Here is a 20581-nt window from a genome sequence, read left to right as displayed (position 1 = left end):
GACACTACATGTAGCCCAGCCTGCCCACAAGCAGGTCATGCGTCATCCATGACTGCGCTGGAGAGAATGTCCCTAAGTCCCTCATCATCTGACTCAAATTTGATGTTTTATCTTATAAAAGTCTGACATCCATAACTTTTTGGAACTTGGGAAGCCGGGTTGAAGACTGTGAGCAAGCCAGGAAAACAGAAATGTCCTCCCTCTGAGCTCTGATTTTAGTTTTAATAGGGCTGGGCCCCTTGTGGGCTGGGGAGGCTGAAAGGTCAGCTGTCCTCAGACATGCAGGAAAGGGGAAGCAGAGGTGAAGGAAGAGGGCCCGCCAGGAACTTGAGCCCCTTCTCTTTACCGGGGGTTCAGGTCCATCACAAGGTAAGATGACACTGACACAAGAAGCCACCCAGAAGTCACAGCAAGATGAATGCTATGGAAAAGCAGGGAGGGCTGCCATGAGCTCTGTGTGGCTGAAAAGAGTGTGGGCTGGTGAGTTAGGTGTGGAACTCTGAGCTAATCCTAATAGGAAGACATGGCCTCTGGGAAGGCTGCGGGCCGGATGCCTCCGCAGAGGAGGGAATAACGTGTGTGCTTTACAGGGTGACTGCTAGGAATACGAAATAATGCAGTGAAAGCCTTTAGCACAGCACTTGGCACAATAAAAGTATTCAAAATTAGAAGCCATTATTATCAATGTATTAAGTAGAAGGTATTCTACAGCCACTTATAAAGAGTGATATTGTGAGGGCAGGGGTGGTGACTATGCATGGATTTCAGGCTATAAAACAAAAGGAATGGGGCCTAAAAAAAATACACACACACAAAAAACACCATGAGATAAGAGGCAGCTCCATTTGCTCAGAATTCCTTTGTCCCCCCCAAAGCTTTGGGGCTTGTCTCCCAGTTGCTATAAGACTCAAGAGGTGACTCTCAGAGCGGGAGAGGCACCCAGAATCCTGCCTTTGGAAGCATGTGCGCACCATCTGATCCAACCCGCCTTTAAAAAAATGCAAGAAGTTAAAACACACATCCACAGACCAGTTGATTCAATAAAGAGCTTTTGGTGAGTGTTCATTCCAGATAATAAACCAAGCAAAATGTCTGGCTGTGTTTAAAATCAACAAAAGCAGCGGGAAAGGCAGAAAGAAGGGAAGGGAGTGATCGGCTTGTTTTGAAAGCTGCCAACAGAGCTGCTTTAGCAGGGGCCCTGGTGCCGAGGAGCCCCCCAGGGAGGAGAAAGGAGACAAACGCAGACAGGACGGAAGCCCAGGACAGGGGAGGAGGGGTCCTAGGCTAATGGGATGCAGATGTGGCCTGTGGGAAGCTTTCCTCAGGATTTCGGGAATCTTTGGTTGCTCAGGACTAGGAGGCCAGTGGGTGTGAAGGGCTCAGAGCTAAGCCCAGCGCTTCCCAACCAGAGAGTGAATTTGATAATAATGGCTATATTTATCGAGTGTTATACTATGTGCCAGCCTGTTCTAAGCTCTTTACATGCATTATTATTCCCATTTTATAGGTGAGGAAACTGAAGCTCTCAGAGAGGCACTGGGACTTGCTCACAGCTGCTAAGGGAGATTCCTCTGCCTCATTCTTGAACCCAGGCTCCTTAACGCAGAGCAACACTGCAATTGGCCTGGGAAGGGCTAATTAGCATGGCATGCTAACCAGCTGGAATCTGGGAAATGCAGATTGGGGAGGAAGGGAGGTTAGTGTCCAGTGATGAGTTTTAGTCCAATTGATGTCTAGGCAATGCCAACCATAATGTCACCAGATGAAAGGACTTTTTGCCCAGTTCCCACATGCAGTGGAGTCAGCCCTGGCCCTGAAGTACCCGACAGACAAAGGCACCGTGCAGGTCAGAGAAGCCACCCCGGACCCGCCGGCCCATCTTACCGATGGTGCAGTGCTCGCCGTTCCAGCCGGGGCTGCATTCACACTTGCCGTCGCGGCAGGTCCCATGCTCTGCACAGCGCGGGTGGCAGGCCCGCTGGTCGCAGGCCGCCCCCATCCAGCCTTCCTCACAGCGGCAGGTGCCCCCCACACACACACCGTGGCCCCCGCAGTCGGCAGCACAAATTTCTGTGGGGAGGAAGAGGAGGGGCCAGGAGAAGCAGGAGAGAGAGGAGAAAGAAAAAAAAAATACTGAGCAAGTTGTTGCTGGGAACAAGAGTCACACTTGGCTACCTTCCTTGGCTTCTGGGAGCAGTTGGGATTCCAGGGGCTGGGGAAGCTAATCTTTGTGGACAATGACCCTCAGGCAAGAACAATTCTCTGGACAGAAGCCTGTCCCAAACCCATTCTTCAAAAAATAGGATGGATGGAAGGGCTCTGCTCTGTTTGCTTCCCCTATTGCCAACCTGTCCCCACGTCTGTGCTTGCCACTTCCAAAGGGGACTGTCCCGCTGAACAGATGGGAGGAAAAGTCAAATTTAATTAAAAACTGGTTATGTGTGAAAACAGTGAGGATGAGTCTGCGATCGCCACAGAAGGGCTAGTGGGCGTGTTCTGGGGCCTGCGTTTTGGTCCAACCTTGACTCTGATTGACGAGGGGTGAAAGGAAGGCTGGACCCTGGGCCTCATGTACTCTAGGAGGTGGCTGGTTTGTGCTTTTGCCAGGTGTATGTTGAATGCTTTGCCACTGCAATTCCAAGCACCATCTAAATGGCCTCTCTGATCCAAAGCAATCAGATGGGGGGGGGGGGGCACTCCACAGTGGGAGTTGTCTGGCCCTTCACCAACACGTACATGATCTGATTCACAAGCCCCTGGGGCCTGGGGTCAGCGCAGCTTCATGATCATCCAGGCAGAGGCTGTGGAGGCTCCCAAACACAACTGCTGTTTAGGGACCGGGCTGACTAACCATGGCCGTGATGCCCCCTGCCAGGGCTCTAGAGGGAGACCCTGACTCGATTCTGTGCCTCGTGGCCCAACCATCTTCAAATGAAAATCCCAACACCTTTAGTTTCTTTCAAATTAAGTTAATTGGCACCTGTACCAAACTGCATTTGCCCATTACTACTCCCTTCTAAGCTACTAATCGTCTAGCTATTTTTGAGAAAAAGAAGAAATGAGGTCCTAGAGGCTCAGTCCTTCTTATGAGTCTATAAGGCAATGGCTAAAATGTTCAAGAATTAAAAAATAACACAGTGAGTTACCATTTATAGTGAGCTCCCACGCCAGACACCTTGCCAAGCACACTGCCTGAGAAGGGAGGAGAGAGGCTGCTGTAAAATGGGTGCAAGAGCCCTGACGTAGAGCCAGACTCAGGAGCTTCTGAGCTGCGTGACCTTGGCCAGGTTCCTTGACGTCTCTGATGTGCGGAGTGTGGGCAGTACTGATGCTGCCTCATAGCCCCTGTGCTGACCCTCAGGGCTGTGATGAGCATGCAGTAAAATGGATGACAGAAAGGGCTTGGCAAACGGCAAAGGCCACAAACTCAAGAAATGTTTCTCGGGACAGTGAGTTTTAGACTAGGAGTCCAAGGATCAGGTTTGCAAGATCTGTGCCTGCTCAGCCACTAATCTGCTATGTGACCTTGGGGAGGTCACTTCCCCTCCCTGGGTGTCAGTTTCCTCATCTACTGCAGGGGGGACCTGATGGCATTATTCCTTCCGGCTCTAAGGGAACTTTATGTCTACATCATAAGTACCCTCTATGTTACAGAGCATCATCTACCCTGAGGCTCAGCTCAAGTGTCCCTCCTGCTGAGAGGAATCGCCTTCGATTCATCCTGTGGTTGCTCTATTGCTCCTGGCCTTCCCACTCTACATGGTGGAGTGGTTTGCTGTTTCTGTGTCTGTCTCAGTATCAGACTAGGGACGCCCGAGTCTGGATTGAATTCTTCTAATCAGGTCTAGGCCTGATACCCAACACAAATCTTGGCACAGAACCGACCCTTAATTAAGGTTGTTGGCTAATGGATTAATCTGTGTTTGCCTGGGGCTATAGGTGCCTGAGACTGTAAAACAGATCATAAACACCCTACTCAGCCTGGTGGAAATCAGTCCAGGACTATTTATCTGCTTATCTCTAGTGAGTTGCTCTGAGGGAAACTTGCCAAGTGAGGGGAGGTGGGTAGCAGTGTCATTCCACCAAACAGTCCTCCTGGAATGGGCCTTTCTCAGAATGCCCTTCAAGCTTCTTTCCCTTCTTCGCACACAGACCACAATGACACTCTGCAGGCCCCAGGCCTCCCTGAGTCCTGTTTCTGCAGTTCCCATCCCTTCTGCACCTCGCTCCTAGGGCCCTGGCCCCTGCTGACTCTGGAGGCAGAGCCTGCACTCAGGGCTAGAGCTTCCAGGGAAGCCAAGAGGGAAGATTGGCTTGGCATCTGTTTGGCTATACTCAGCACTATTTCAGGTGGCAGTTTATTGTGGCAGTGAGGTGGGGCCACTGCCTGGGTGCTTCAGGCAGCAGGGCGTGCAGAGTTGATGGGGGTGGAGAGCCGAGGAGGCAGGCTCTCTCCACAGCTTGACTTCAGGTCTTAGCCAATAGGTAGTTCAATCCCTTATTAAGCAGGCTGGAAGCAGTGGGATGAAAAGCTAGTTACTTGGAATCAGATGTGCCTCCAAATATTAATTCTGCCAGTTATTCAACCATTGGCAGCCTATCCACTGGCCCTGAGCTTCAGTGTCTTCCTCTATAAAATGGGGATGATGATAGCACCCAGTTCAGAGGGTACAGAGTTCCTAATACATAGCAGGTATTGATAAATTCATACTGATTCATTATTCCTCCAATAATATTCCATGCATGCCCACTATGTGCCAGAGACTTGCCTGATGCCAGGAATCCACGGGTCAATAAGATATGATCCCCTCCCTCCAGGAATCATAGTCCAGATAAAACACAGACTGATACTGGCATTCCAAGACTAACCACCTAATCTGCAGGCATTACTCACTTCCGCACCCTTTTGCTTATGTGCAATGAAGGAAAACCTGGAATCTTAGGATCAGACAGATTTGGGGTCTACCCTTGGCTTTGCCACTTGTTGGCTGGGTAATCTGCAAGTTGAAAGTTATGGAATTCACTGAGCCTTGCTTTCCATTTCTGTAAAACGGGAATAATAATTCCCACTTCACCCATCTCACAGGGCTGGTGTTAGATCAAATGAGGAATGTGTGGGAAAGCTGTTCTTGGTTTAATAATGAACGTTTATTCAGGTTTTACAGTTTGCAAAGCACCCTTCATGTACCATGTCTCATTGAACTGTTAAACAATGCTGCTATCTTTCCTAGAGGTGATGCTACTGAGACCCAGACAATGCAAGGGAATTCTACAAGGTCAGGTGGTCTTCTGGTCCTTCTTCCTCATTGGACAATCCTCAGAGCAATGCTACAAGACAGGAATTTTCCAGATAAGGGCACGGAGAGGCAAAGGGGCAGCTTTTGCTTTGAGGGAAACTTGGTTCTTCAAGCACATCTCCCCATTTTCTGGCCCTGTTGTTTATTCTTTGTGACAAATCAGATCCTGGATAGATGTGAAGTGAAATGAGACCCTCCACAGTTCTCATCCAGAGATCACGGAGCTGTCCATCCAAACGCCCCATTTCCTCTCCAGTTCCTCTAGATGAGCTCTCCTGGCCTGGAGCGCCAGTTGCCTAATGGCTGGTCACCCCTTCATCCGCCCTTTACATGTTGGGTTGTGAGCTCTTACACATTTTAATGGAAGGGGCCTGAACAGGGGGACCCTGATGTTTATGGGGTGCTGACAGTCACACAACCTGTCAGTGTCCAGATTCTCTTCTGCCTGAGCAGATGGACCCACTGACATCTCAGAAACCTGAGATGCTACTTTATCATTTGTCCTCAAGCCATAGGCACCGTTGTTATTGTATTTATATATACTAGTGTGTAGTCTACGGCCATACCACCCTGAACGCGCCCGATCTCGTCATATATACTAGTGTGTGTGTATATATATATATATATATATATATATATATATATATATACTTTTGTACTTGAAATAAAAGGAACTCCTTTATTTTTCCTTCTAGATTCTGCTTTGACATTAAAGCAAACAGAATTTTGCAGAGTGGTGGTGAAAACCTAACAGTATAATGCTAAAGAATGGGCTTTGACAGCTCATAAGCCCTTTATGTGACGTAAGTGAGACTTTGTGAAATTTGGGTCACGGCTGGTCTCTAGGTCTCAAGTCTCCTCAAATGTAAAGCAGGGATGACACCCATTCTGCAGAGAGCTGATGTAGGAATTACGCTCATTTGTTTAATTTTGTAATTTCTCACTCTAGCGGGCGCTGGAGAGCCAGTGGTGACTATGACAGGGTTCTTTCCTGACCTCAAGAAGCTGACATCTAGCATGGCAGGCAGACATACGCTCAATCAATTAAACCTCAACATGAATGGAAGGGAAGCTGCTAGCCTAGTGCCATGTGTGATCAACTGTGCCCATACAGTCTTATAAAAAAGGAAATGAGGTGGAGTGGCAAGTATACCAGACTGAAGTCAGAAGATCAGTTGTGAATTCTTGTTTATGCAACACACGCAGTACAGGTGAGCATTTGATAAACGCTGGCTGACTTTCATGTGATTAACATCAGGGCTTTCTTACTAAATGCTGGAGGGTCAGAGCCGGAGGACTCTTCTGAAGTTCCATGCAGTACACAATTCATAGGATAGACTTTGGTTCAGATTCTGACCCCCAGTTTCCTTGGGTCCCTGTGGAGTCCTTGAGAGAATGACTTAATCTCTCTGAGCCACACTTCTTCACCACCAGAATGGGGAGGGTAATAATGGTCCCCCACAGGGTGAGGAGGGATAATTGAAAGAAGTATATGTGAAAAGGTCTATGCCAACTGTGCTATGTACATGATTGACTGATGGGGACCTAAGACATCCTGTATCAGCACAACTCCTAGTCCCCTGGCAGAGTAGCATCTTCCTGAAGAGAAAAATATTTGCTTTTCTAGTAATAGCCTCAAAATTTGGATATTAAGCCCTTTCTCTGGTACCATCAGCCAAGACCTTCAAAACCCAGTTAGAAGCTATTTATATTTGTAGCCTAGGCATCCTCTTGAAAACAGATGAAAATGCCCCACTGTTCTAAATTCCATGCCTATAAAGTTCTTGACTGCGCTGTATAGGTCCTTGGAGGTGAACCAGGTTAGGCCCAATGACACCTCAGGCCTTTTCCTAGACACTCCCCTTCCCATCCCACCTATGCCCTGCCTCACCTGTCCACATCCATCTCTCTAAAGCCCACCTGATGGCAGGCTCTAGCTTTTATTCATCATGGTTCCCTGACAGCAGGCACCAGGCCTGGCACAGCATGAGCTTTCAACAAATATTTGTTGAGAGAACAGATGAATTTTAAAAGCTCCATGGAAGAGGTGTTATGTCAGTTGGCTCAACTCTAGCTCAGTGCCATACTGTGCAAAATTTATTTGGTTAAACATATGCACATGGGCTCAGTCTCCTTTGTGCCTAACCTTCTTAGAAACTCATCTTCTCTGTCCTATCCGGGTTTGCTCAATGGGTAGAGCGTCAGCTGGAGGACTGAAGGTTCCCGCGTTCTATTCTGGTCAAGGGTATGTACCTGGGTTGCAGGCTCTATCCCTGGCCCCAGTCGGAGGGTGTACAGAAGGTAAACAATCAATGTGTCTCTCCCACATTAATGTCTTTCTCTCTCTCACCTACTGCGTTATCTAAAAATCAATCGGAAAAATATCCTCAGGTGAGGATTAAAAAAAAAAAAGAAAAGAAACTCATTTCTCCAGTATTCAACCAAAATCGCTGTAAGTTTCAAGTGTCTCAGTCCTTACACCCACACACACATCACCCTTCATGCCAATGTCTGTGTCACTACTATTCTCTTTCTGTAATGGAGGTGGATACATGAGGAAGAGGTGAAAAGGGTAGGGGAAGGTAGAAGTTTTAGCTATTGGTTAATTGTGCCCCAGGCTCCTCTCATTAAATGTTGATTTCATAAGAGCCTGGATGAAGGCCCTATCTTGGGGCTATGGTTTAATTTGTCCTGACTTACTTTACAATCCTGTTCATTAAAATAGCTGGTAGGGGAAGCCGTGCCTTTCCCCTAAAGGGAGAGACTGATAGATAATTTTCCCATAAAATTTCTTCTCTGCAAAGATGCTCAAAATTGACATGAGTGGGGGGTGGAGGGGACCTCACCCAAGGATCTGTGCACTTTCCTGCTGAGCTAGGAACAGATCCAGGTGCAGCTATTTTTAAAATTCCAGGGATGTATATAAATAGAGGCTTGGCCCAGGGAGACCTCCCGGGAAGCCCTTTAATAAGCCTGTGCTTAGCACAGAAAGTGATGGCAGTGAAAACTGTTCCATTTTTCTTAGGATCTGAGGTTCTTAGAGTGACCTTACATCTTAAGGCTTCAGACATTTTAATAGAGGGTTAAATAATTTAAAATGATTCCCACTAGGATGCTGTTTCATCACTCACTTATTGGAGTTAGTGCACAGCTTGGGGAATTTCTCTGAAATCCTGGTACATTTTAAGTCCAAGCCACACTGCACAGCTTTGGAGGCAAAAAAGGGAGGAAATGTAGGACCATTGTTGGTGGCATACAAGTGTTATCTCATTCAATCTTCCCAACAGTCCTGCAGTGGTATTTTCACTCCCATATTGTAGTTGAGGAAAAACAGCTTGAAGAGATTAAGGGACTTGCTCAAAGATACTTAGCTAGAATGAAAGGTCACTAGGATTAACACAGCTATTTGGTCTGCAAATTGTGGGACCAGGTTTAGGCAAAATCTCAGATGTAATATGACATATCTCCCTGACGGTTAATTATGTATTAGATCATCATCCCAGCTAAACTATAGGATCTCTGAAATAAAAGTCTGAGTCTCCTTCCTCACCCTGACCCAATGTTCTTCATATTAAGTACTTTTCCTTTTGTTTATTTGTCTGTTCATCCTCCATCCATCCATTAACCCAGCCATCCATCATGTCATCCAACCATCCCACTAACTGTGTGATTTGGGCAAGGGACTTCATCTTTCTGTGCCTCAGCTTTCTCTTCTGCAAAGTAAGATACAGACACCAACATCTCAGGTTCATGTGAGGCTTAAACGAACACCATGTAATGTGCCTGGTATTGTACACTCTTCCACAGAACAAACACTCACTGTGTGGCAACCATATCACAGTTATGTGCTGAAAGGTCCAGGGGGAGGGAGGGATTGAAGATACTGGGAAGAGCAAGGGGGTGATGTCAACAACTGAGGTTCCTCTGCATAGCTGGAGGACTGGGTCTGGAGCACAAAGAGGGGCAGGTGTGGTGGGCACCTCATCCTCTGGTGAGAGGTAGGTAGGCAGAGACCCGTGTAAGGGACAGGCTGGGATAATGGAAAAGCGCATAACTAATGCTTTGATGTTCTCAGGGAGGTAGAACTCTCTGCTGAGCAGGATGCAGATGAACAGATGTGGAATTTTGAAAGAGCCCCTTGGGAATGAGAGAAATAACTCACAAAATGCAAGAGGACTGCAGCTGGGAGGGCCCAGGAGATGCTAAAGATCAGGAGCAGGATGTGACTTGGCTCCGGTGCTCAGAAGCCCAGCTCTAAGATCAGAGATGGCGAGTGGTTGGGATGGTCCTGGGTTTTGCAAGGTCGATGTAGGAGAAAGGCACAGAGATGAGGGAGCTGTGAATGTTGAAGGGAACAGCTGGAGGTGAAGGACCCTGGGAACAAGAGAGAAGGAAGGAGAAGGAGAGGGAGCCAGGAGCGAGCTGACGTTGGGCAGGAAGTGGCCTGGTCCTGGCCAGGGGATCTCCTTTAGGCAGGTTTAGGGGCAAGAGACAAAAAGAGGAGGACAATTTGGAGCCGGTTTTATGGTCACAGCAAGAGAAGGCACCTCAGAGATGCTCTGCATTCTACAGACAGGAACACGAGGGCACCGAGAGAGGAATGCCTTGCCCTTTGCTGCACATTGACACGCATGTCAGTACCTGAGTAAGAAACTGATGGCTGCCTTAGGAGAAGGGCATGTACTAATAAAGGGCCCCGCTAGACAAATGGCTAAAAGGGGGTGGGGGTGGGGCGCTCACCACACTCGTTGGTTCCTCCTCTGTGCCTCCACGGTCTGGGTTACCCTCTACCCCATGCTCAACTCTAAATGTGCTTTGAGTTCTGACTCCAACGCCACCTCTTTCTCGAGGCCTCTTTCTGGTGCCCCAGGTGGAAGGGGTTTCACTTCCTGTGCTCCCAGGGCTCTTTCTGTGGACTTTTCTTTATCAGGGCTATTCGTGTTACCTCCAAGCCCTGCCATCCTCAGGTTAAACTCCGCATTCCACAGTGTCTTGCCCGGGAAACAGATCTGCTGCATTCCCGTAGTGCCAGATTCCAGTGGTACGAGGCAGGTGCCTGATGGAACCGCTCAAGGCTCTATGATTGTGCACAGGACAGAGGCCTGGGTTCAAGCTGGCTGGATATAAGAGCCTGCTCTGCTACGCCCCAGCTATGGGAAACAATACTGCACACCTCCGACTCTTTATTTTTGTCATTTATAAAATGGTGACCAGGGCACCTATCTACCAGAATCTTAAATATAGATAAAAATAGATTTAAAAATAGATAGGGTGGGCAAAAATAGGCTTATAGTTGTGAGTATGCAAAACACAGAGTTTATGACACTCTTGCAATAATCATAACCTGCATGTCTTTTTCCATATGAACAATTATAAACCTACTTTTGCCCATCCTCGTATCGCACACCCGTGTGTTAGATGCCCCTAGACTGGGGATTCAGAAATTATATCAAATTATTCCTATCCTCAAGCAACTCAAGTCTTCCAATGCATAACTGAGAACACACCGGCACACCGTCAACTAATTACAAGTTAACTTTCTCTCCCACAGGCCAGCTATCCCTATGTTTTGAACAAATTGGTTCGCAGAGAGCACCTGATCTCCCTCCCTCCCTCTCTCACTAAAGGGGCAGATGGCTTTTTAGTCTCAGGGCCGGTTTCAGGAAGAAGCCAGAAGGGGAGGAAGGTACAGGAAGGTGCCTCCGACTTCCTCACAGTAATTAGTCTCCTTTTGACACTGAGGCCAAACCAAGCCACTCTCCTGAGCTTTTCAACTTCCCTCCCGGTTGCTGCTCCAAGCCGTGGCTCTGTCCCCTGGATTGGATCGAGATGGCAGCCAGCTAATGAGCCTTGGAAACTGCGCGGCCTTTCACCTCACTCAAGGAGCTGGGGAAGCTTTCAACCCAGGCAGCAGAGTGGATTTCGGTGTGTCAGTGCGTAGCGGTCTCCACACCTCCTTCCCCGAGGACCAGCGTTTCAAGCGTTTTGAAGCACCCCTCTCAGAAGCAGTAGCAGCCACTGCTGTTCATCTTAATTGGAGGGCACTGGGCTTCCTGCCTAGAGGTGTTCAGGTCTCGCGTGGAGGAGGCCTTCGAATAGGGTCTGACTTTGCTGAAGGATAACAAGCTAGCCAAGGGCCGGTGAGCAGAGAAGCTGAAGAACGTGACTGGGATGTGTATGTTCAGCCAGGGCTGGACCACTAGCCAAACCCCACGGAAAGGACCCAAAAGGGTGAAATGAAAGACAGGCTGATGTTCAATGTTCTTCCCAAAGACCTCCAACCATGATATCCCCTGTGAAAGGCCCATCATGTGCTCATCTATCTAACTCTCTCCTGGACACCTCTACCTGGATGTCCTCCAGGTACCTCCAACTGCATGCCAGTATCAGAGTAATCTTCCTAAAACCAAACCTGACTGTGCCGCATCTCTGCTTAAAACTTTCCAGTGGCTCCCACTGACAGATCAAACCTAAATTCTTTCAAGGCCTTTCATGATCTGAGGCCTGTCAACTTCTCTCACCTCTTCCCCTCTCACTGCTGCCACAAATACCCTAGAAAATTCCAGGATCTGTCTCATCTTTGTTGCAGATTTTTTATTTCCCCAGGGGGCTGCTGCAAGGGGCTTGCCTCCTCTTTCCACCTCTGCCAACTCAGATCCAACCTCCATGACCCACCATCAATCCCCCTTCCTCCAAGAAGCCACCGGATCACCCCAGAAAGCAACTGCTCTTTCCCTTGTACCCTGGTGGTAGTGTCCACTACACTGTTGGTTGTGATCCAACTCACCTGGTTCCTGGAAGTCGTACCAAATTTATAAAGTGGCCCTTTAGAAACCTGATACCGGATTCATCGACAGTATCAGCATAAACCTTGGCAAGAGCTAACGGCAGAGTTATGCAGGGGGTGAGCATGGGCTCTGAAGCCCAGGAAGGCTGGACTGGAATCTTGTTTCCCCAGAGTGGTTTTGGGCAAGTCACCCAAGCTCTCTGAACCCTGGTTTCCTGAGAATAACACCATCTGCAATGTCAGAAACTTATGGATTTGTTGCTTGAATCAATCATGAAGCACATACATAAAGGAGCTTTGTAAAATTTCCATTCCAAGAACAGTTATTATTTTTAAATTACAAGTTATCATACCAGCAGTTCGATTCAGGAAGACAACCAGAGATTTCATGTAAGATATCAGCTTGGGCATCCAAATAGAAACCTGATTCAGAAACCCAATTTCAGGAGGGCTTACATTTGCATACTGAAGAGCTCCGGTTGTGATAGAAAAGGTTCCAGGGCTGTCGGGGGGGAATTCTACTAAATTACAAAGCTGACAGCTCCTGGTTTGTCAACCTTTAACTCTGGCAGTATTTCGTAGTCCTCCTGTCTGGACCCAATTTCCCAGCCTTTGATTAAATGTTAGGAACTGACCATCTCATTGTGTTTAAACCTCCGCATGACTTCCTAGACAATGGGTGGGCTCGTATCCACCTGCTCCCAGCACCTCCTCTTCTTTCTCTGCCTCGGTGTCAATCTCTCAGATATTTATTATTCTGAACTTTGATTTTAGGCTAGCACTTGCTGCTGGGAAGGGGTACAGGAAATGTCAAGTCTCAGTGGATGTTATTCCTCGGGCGAAATTCTAACCCTGAGTTTCCCCTCCCATAACATACCTATACAGAAACAGTCCAGTCTGATCATTTCCTTTTGATGTTTAATTGGATGTCGGTACTGTGCTTTCAGGGCTGAGAAGCTAATGCTGCCTTAGAGAGGGAACAATTCCGGCTACACAAATGACACTTGTAACAGGGGAGAATGCTCAACGCTGGATCTAATTTTCTCTACCATCCATGAACGTAAGACAATTTCTCTGGCAATAAAGCATCTCACTCAGTCTTTCTGTCATTAGTAAGAATTAAATTCTGTTCCCTCAAATTTAAATGTAATTATATTTTGCCTCGTAAATAAAATTGAGTTACTATTTTCAAAATCTAACACTAATGCAACTGCTATATTTAGAGCTTTAATTTTTTTAACCCTGTTGCTACTTGCAGCTTATTTTTTTAAGTCATCAAACTTCTTTTGCGGTCAATTGTGACTTAATTTGATAAGAGCTTTTCTGGTCCCTATCCATCTAGTTATTATTGTTATTAAATATGTGTTGTGAGTTGCTTTTCTTTTTGGTGGGGGATGAGAGCAATAGAGAAGAAACTGGAAGCTCAGAGGATCTGAGCGAGGATTCTAGAAGGCCCCCCCCTAAGTAAAGGTAGAACCTACGCCAAGTCAAGCTGAGAGAGCTAAAGAAAGGGCCCTACTAGGGAGTCTGAAAGGAAAATCTACAACATGCATTGAAACATCTTTTTGATTTGTTAATCCTCATCCAAGGATATTTCTTCCATTGATTTTAGAGAGAATGGAAGGGAGAGAGAGAAACATCGATGTGAGAGGGACACATCGATGAATTACCACTCACATGCACTCTGACCAGGCTGGGATTGAACCTGCAACCCAGGTACATTCCCTTGACCAGAAATTGAACCCACGACCCCTCGGTTTCAGGGCCAACATTCTAATCACTAAGCAACACTGGCCAGGGCCATTGAAACATTTTTTAATCCAAGATTTCCAGCAAGGCATTCAGTGAACTCCGTGATTTGGACCCTGCCTACCTTTCTGACCTAGCTTCCTGCCCACACTCCTGTGGCTCCTGTTCTCCAGTCAGTCCCAGGAGGGCTTTCCAAACAGATGGTGCTCCTGCATGGCTCATGCTTCTGTGCGTGCTCTTCCCTCTGCCTGGACTGCTCCCTCCTTTGTCACCAGGGCGTCCTCTCTCAAGATCTGGCTTACAAGTCTCCTCCCTGGGGGAGACTTTCTCAGGTCCCTCTCTTCATCCTCTCTTGGCTGAGCTCACTGCTCCTGGCTTTGTGCTCGCAAACCCTGCTGTACACACATCATCAGAGCTCTAGTCATGTCTTATACTAGGTGTTGCTTCCTTCATGGACTGTGGCTGTCTGATTCTCAGTGCCCCTTGCCCACACATAGGGAAGCCAGAAAAGTTCATGAGTAAATGAAGTAGACAATGTGCATGTTAGGGGTGGGTGCAGGTGCACAGGTGTGCAGGTGTGCAGGTGCGCAGGTGTGGAGCTGTGCTGGGTGCTCTCTCTGTGGAGGCTGTGCTCTGCTCTTGAATGGAGCTCACAGGAAGCTTGCTGTCCTGACAGCAGACTGATGCTAATGTTCTGTGGCCCTATTACCTGGGGATAAGGGTGCCAGCACATTAATGATGCTTCATCTAGAGCAGTGGTTCTCAACCTTCTGGCCATTTAAATACAGTTCCTCATGTTGTGACCCAACCATAAAATAATTTTCGTTGCTACTTCATAACTGTAATGTCGCTACTGTTATAAATCGTAATGTAAATATCTGATATGCAGGATGGTCTTAGGTGACCCCTGTGAAAGGGTCGTTCGACTGCCAAAAGGATCGCGACCCACAGGTTGAGAACCACTGATCTAGAGTTGGTGACCAGTGTTGGTAGTGGAGAGACTCAGGAACCACAAAGAAACCGAGCTTCTGAGAGAGGAACCAAGGTGTTCAAGGTCACATAGACTCAAATGCAGGTCAGAGTCTGGATTTGAGGACAGAGGCTACTTCACTATATTAACTGCCCTCAAACATAAAATGTGTTAGAGTCTAAGGACTGTTTGGCTAATTTAGATCTAATCATTCATTCTAAAAATATATACTAATACTTTATTGAGTGCTTATTGAATGCCAGCCACGGTGCTAGGCATTCCATTGATGCATATTAAAGCTAATTTGGAAAACAACAATGCAAGGCAGGTGTCATTAGCCCTATTCTCTGGATAAGCTGAGTCTGGAAAAGAAAGAGTCTGGCTTGGTCTCTCTCCAAATACCACGCACATGCTGCCTCCAACCCTGTACCATCGAATCTCTCAAACATCTCCACCTGTTATTCCATGAAACTCGGTTGCAATGAAATGATAAGAACCCTAACCCATCAGCGTGAGCATTTTAGAGGCAGATTCTTTGCCATGTACTGCTTCTATGAACTGGACCAAAAGGAATAAAATGTAGTGAGAGGGTCTCTCAAATGAAAGCCATTTATGGAAGTCAAGATTGAAGAGGGCTCGCAGAGTAGTGGAAACAAGGAATGAATTCATGCGGTGGGGACAGAGGCTTCTGAGGAGGGAGAGCCAATGGAGGGCAGATGGCAAGACTAAGGGATCACGAGTGAAATGCGGTCCTGGAAAATGCCACCGATCCTGAAGTCTTCTTTGGAAGTCATTAGGGTGTGACAAAAAGGTAGGCTTTTCCAATTTTAAAGACCATCCTGAAGAGGTTAAATTCCTTCCCTTTTTGGAAGTAGCTCCAAGCTAAGAGGATGAAAAGCTAACGAAAGTACTCGGGGAAGGGAGGGGCTGTCAGTGCTGCTGCTCGTGCCCACCCTATGCAAAAGCTACGAAGCATCCAGGCACGGTTGCAATACATTGTTCCGTTTTCCACAGAGCTGAGGAGGGTCCTTGGAGCCAGATCTGCCATTTACTGATGGGGTGGGGAGTGGGAGGGATGCTGGCAAGGAATTTAACTTTCTGAGCTTCAAGTTCCTCATCTGGAAAATGGAACACTTACCTCATAGGGTTCTGATGAACCTTAACTAAGATGACGGTTGTCAAGCACTTAGTTCAGTAGTTGGGAAATGGCAAGCACTAAGAAACTGGTGTCTTTTTAGCCAATGCTCCATCCTGTGGCTTGTCAGGGAGAAAGACAAGATGACTGACAAGGAAACCTCTTTGGATGGGAAGGGGGCCTGAGGTGAGAGCTGAGAACTTGGAAACAATGGGCCTGGATTTAATTAAAACTCTGACACCGATTAGCTGCATTACTTTCAAGTTATTTCCCTCCCCAACTGTTTCCCATTGGTAAAACAACAGCAATAGCATCGCCTCCATCATCATCATCATCACTATGATCACCCTCAAAGGACTGAGGAAGTAAAGTCCCCTGGGTCCAGAGTTGAGGACAGAGGTGTGCTGAGGGTAGGGGATGGGCTGTGTAACCTGTGCTCTTTGCGGGCAGGGATCTGCTCAAACAGTTATCTTGTGTGTTGTCAGGAAGGAAGACACACAATGAAGCTGGATTTAAGGAAGGATTTCTGGCATGAGACTGGAAGCTACGTTGCTGGCAACCCAGAGGTCTGAGTAAGCACTTGTATAAAGCCTGACTTCACTGTTTCCACAGACCTAACCAAAGTGCCGGGGACCTTAGCTCACATTTCATTACAGGCTGGTTGCTGAGTCCAGGGCATGTTGACTTAAGCTGCTTCCATGAAATCCTGTTCTCCATGCCAAACAGCAAGACACTCCTCTCAGGGAATAACTCCCTCCCTTCCTCCGAGGGCCAGACGGTGGGGGCCCATTCCTGCCAAGCCCACAGTCAGAAGCACTCTGACTGTGTCTGCTGGGCTGATTTGAGTGATGATGATGATGGAGGCGATGCTACTGCTGTTGTTTTACCAATGGGAAACAGGGCCCTGGTGGGGGGGGCCCTGTACCCGCCCTGCTGTGCCAGGAGCAGATAACACAAATAACACGACTGAAGTAGCCGCTTGCTGGTGTCTGAGTTGTGCCAGACACTGTGCTAACCACTTCGCCTGTACTTTCTCACTGAATTCTCACAGAAGCCCATGGTGGTTTTACCTAGGAGGAAACTGAGGGTCCGGAGGTGGAGCAACTTGCTGAGCCATTCACATAGTGGGGAGCGGGTCTTCTGAAACAAAGCCTGGTGCCTAGCTCCCTGAATGTGAAGGGTCCCTTGGCTGTGGTCCCTGAAACTCAATGATGAGTTTCACTTCCATGGAGTAAGAGTGCCCTTGGGAGGGAGGTGGGGGTAGAGGGGAGACAGGACGTGCTCACTCTGGGCAGGCAGTGTTCCACGTGCGGACATCCCTCATATAATTTAATGATCACATAGCCCTCTGAGGTGGGCACTGATATTAACTATTTTTCACATAAGGAAACTGAAGCCAAGAGAAGTCAAGTATCTGGCTAAGGTCACACAGGTAGCACATGGCAGAAACAGGAGTGAGCCCAGGCAGGTACTGCCTACACAGCAGGGGATCTGGAGAGACAGCCACCGTCCAAGTGCTTTCACTGGCCTTTGGACTGGCTTCAGGAGGGGTGGTGACAGCTGAGGAGATACCGGGGCCTGTGGGGAGGCAGCACAGAGTGCTGGGCAGCAGGCCAGCTGAGGCCGCAAGCTGGACTTGGGCTCCCAGCACGGCATGATGTGCTGTGCACCAAGACCAGTGTTGCTTAGGCACATTGCTGCAACTCCCAGAGCCTCAGTGTGATGCTGCCTCACGGGGCTGGTGCTGCTATTGGGACGGGGGGGGGGGGGGGGGGGGAGGGGGGGGAGGGATAGCTGTGTGTGTGTGCCATGCGCGCATGTGAATGTGTGAAATATCTGTTAAATTTTTTTTATATAAAATATGTTTTTATTGATTTCTGAGAGGAAGGGAGAGGGAGAGAAGGATAGAAACATCAATGATGAGAAAGAATCACTGATCAGATGCCCTCCTGCATGCCCCCTACTGGGGATGGAGCCCGCAACCCGAGCATGTGCCCTGACCAGGAATCGAACTATGACCTCCTGGTTAATAGGTCAACACTCAAGCACTGAGCCACACTGTCTGGGCTGAAAAATCTTTATATGCTGTGAGGCACTTTACAACACAAATTGGTATTACTGTTTCAAGGGGGAGACTAATTCTGAAGCCATCTTTCAAATTCCTGGCCTTGTGGCAGTCATAACACCATTTCAGACAGTTATATGTTAGAGATTTAAAAACTACAATCGATATTCCTGAAAGGCATATCTCATCTTGCCTCTATCAAATGCTCTATCAGATTTCTTCGTTAATATCCAGGGCTCTCAGCAATGGGTATTTCAATCATGATCATAACAATAGCTAACATTTAATGAGCCCATATCATGGGCTAAGTAGCACACTAAGTGCTTTTTTAACATTATCTTAAATAATTCTTTAAATAATAATTCTCCAAAAAATAACTCTACAAGGTAAGTACTATTATTATCTCCATTTAACAGCTTAGAGAGGTGAAGTGACTTGCCCGAAGTTATAACTAGTATGTAGCAGGGCCAGTGTTTCAGCCCAGGTCTGTTGGACTCAGGGACCCTTTGCAACACATGGTGCTTCTTTGCCTTCACACGTGAAGCCACACGTGTGCTTGGTACCAGTTGTGGGGAGTGGGGTGCACAGAATTGAGAAAGATGAGCTCTCACAGTTCTATGCAAAGCCCCTTCCATTGGTCCTGTTGTCTCCTTTTACAGGGCCAACTAAAGGATGCTTAGGATCTCACCTAAAATTATACCTGCCTCCAAGGGAGGCTGTGGAGGCTCATCAGGGATTAACAATGCATGGATAGTTAAATATGCATCACAAACTAGCTTGGTGAACAATACAACCCAGTGTAGCTTTAAGAGAACCATCTGAAATATTGCTATAAACAGAATTATTCCTAAGGCCCTGCACATCTGTCTTTGCAATCATGTCTTTACACAAGCCTTGCAAACGAGGATAAAAGTCCTATTTAGACTGTGTATGGAGCATCAATCCTCCCGTCAGCAGGAAAGGTTAGTCAAAGTATCCCAAAGGCACAAATGCTGCTTGGATCTCATTGTTGCCAAAGGTCTTACCTTCCTGACCACAACCAGGACTGTTAATACACAACATAATGAGCTGACTTGAGCTTCACTTAGTTTAAACAGTGTGATGTGGTGGGGAAAGTGATTCAGGGTAAACACACTTAGCTAGAGATGCTATCACTTTTTAGCTGTGTGTCACTGGGTAAGATTACTTAAAATTTTCTGGGCCTTATCCATTGATTTCTCTTCATTTGTTTGTTTTCTGTCTCTGCTCCCCTTTTGTTAGCATGTAAGGTCACAAAGGTAGAAATGTTCTTACCTCTTTATCCCTTCTGATAAGAGTACCTAGCACACAGTAGGTGCTCAATGAGTATGCAAAGAGTACAGTATTATGTAAATTGGTAAAAGAGGGATGATGATTCCATTCTCACAGGGTGTGTGTGTGTGTGTGTGTGTGTGTATTTAAGTAGCGGACACTACTTAAGGTTCACTAAAGGTGAACACCCTATCTATCTATCTATCTATCTATCTATCTATCTATCTATCTATCAACTAAAAGCCTAAGCAACCGGCCTACTGGCCAGTAGCTATGACGCACACTGACCACCAGGGGGCAGGCGCTCAATGCAGGAGCAGAAACCACAGACCTGGAAACATGGAACAGACTAATGAATCTCAGAGGGAAGAGGGGAGGGAGAAGGGCAGGGATCGGGCCAAAACCGGCTCTCTGACATCCCTCAAGGGGTCTTGGATTGCGAGAGGGCACAGACCAGGCTGAGGGACCCCACCAGTGCACAAATCTGTGCATCGGGCCTCTATTATACCTATACTGTACTAGGCTAGGGGATCCACATCTGTTCTCAATTAATCCTCATCTTGAGAGGGTCTATAAATCAACAAATGCTTACAAACAGAGGGTGCCAATATAATAATTCTTTGAACTCTATATGTATAAATCCTATGTTGAACCAAATACCACAATTAAGAACACATTCCATCATGTGTTCATTTGTTCCTTCGTTCATTCATTCATTCATGCATGCATGCATTCATTCATTACCATTTGCTAGGTACTGCTGTGGGCCAGGCCTATGCTAAGTCCTAAGGATGGAGAGGTGAGTAAGATATGTTTATTAGCTTCATGGAACTCACAGTCTTGCAGAGGATCTGGCCAGAAAGGCAGGTGGGGGTCAGGTCACAGAGATCCTTAAAGACTACACTGAGCTTGGACTTCCCTCTGAGGAATGAGTGAAACCAAAGCTCCATCCTGGAAGATCTCACCTAGGCACACTGTTCTCTTGGCCTGGCCTCCAGAGATGACCACCATAAAGTGAGAGATGAGATTTCTCTGAAATATCTGTTATTATAATTAACTGGTTAGGGGCGATGTTTTGACTCTCAAGGCCACCACTATGAAAGGAATGATGTAAAGATACGGTTTTTCAGTCCTCTGCCCATCTAAGAGTAGAGGGTGAAGACTGAAGTTCAGGAAAAGAAGAAAAACATCAGAGACTTGGGCACGCACTGCTATGTGTCTGAGAGCAGGGTCAGGGGCAGATCAGGATGAAATGGTGAACACGGCACAGTGGACACATCTTCCCTCT

At 47.2% G+C, this 20581-nt stretch overlaps 1 protein-coding gene across 1 annotated transcript in view; it reads right to left on the bottom strand.

Annotated features, from left to right (window-relative positions):
* The window catches only part of TENM4 (teneurin transmembrane protein 4), a 734586-nt gene that overhangs the window by 116520 nt on the left and 597485 nt on the right, over positions 1–20581 (bottom strand). Inside the window, exon 15 of the mRNA XM_036324847.1 lies at positions 1885–2070. Within this exon, the coding sequence (XP_036180740.1) occupies positions 1885–2070 (186 nt within the window). The remainder of the gene's footprint in view (positions 1–1884; positions 2071–20581) is intronic.

Source organism: Myotis myotis, unplaced genomic scaffold, assembly GCF_014108235.1.
Source record: "Myotis myotis isolate mMyoMyo1 unplaced genomic scaffold, mMyoMyo1.p scaffold_m19_p_10, whole genome shotgun sequence".
NCBI classification, from domain to species: Eukaryota; Metazoa; Chordata; class Mammalia; order Chiroptera; family Vespertilionidae; genus Myotis; species Myotis myotis.
This window is presented reverse-complemented; position numbering and strand designations above follow the sequence as displayed.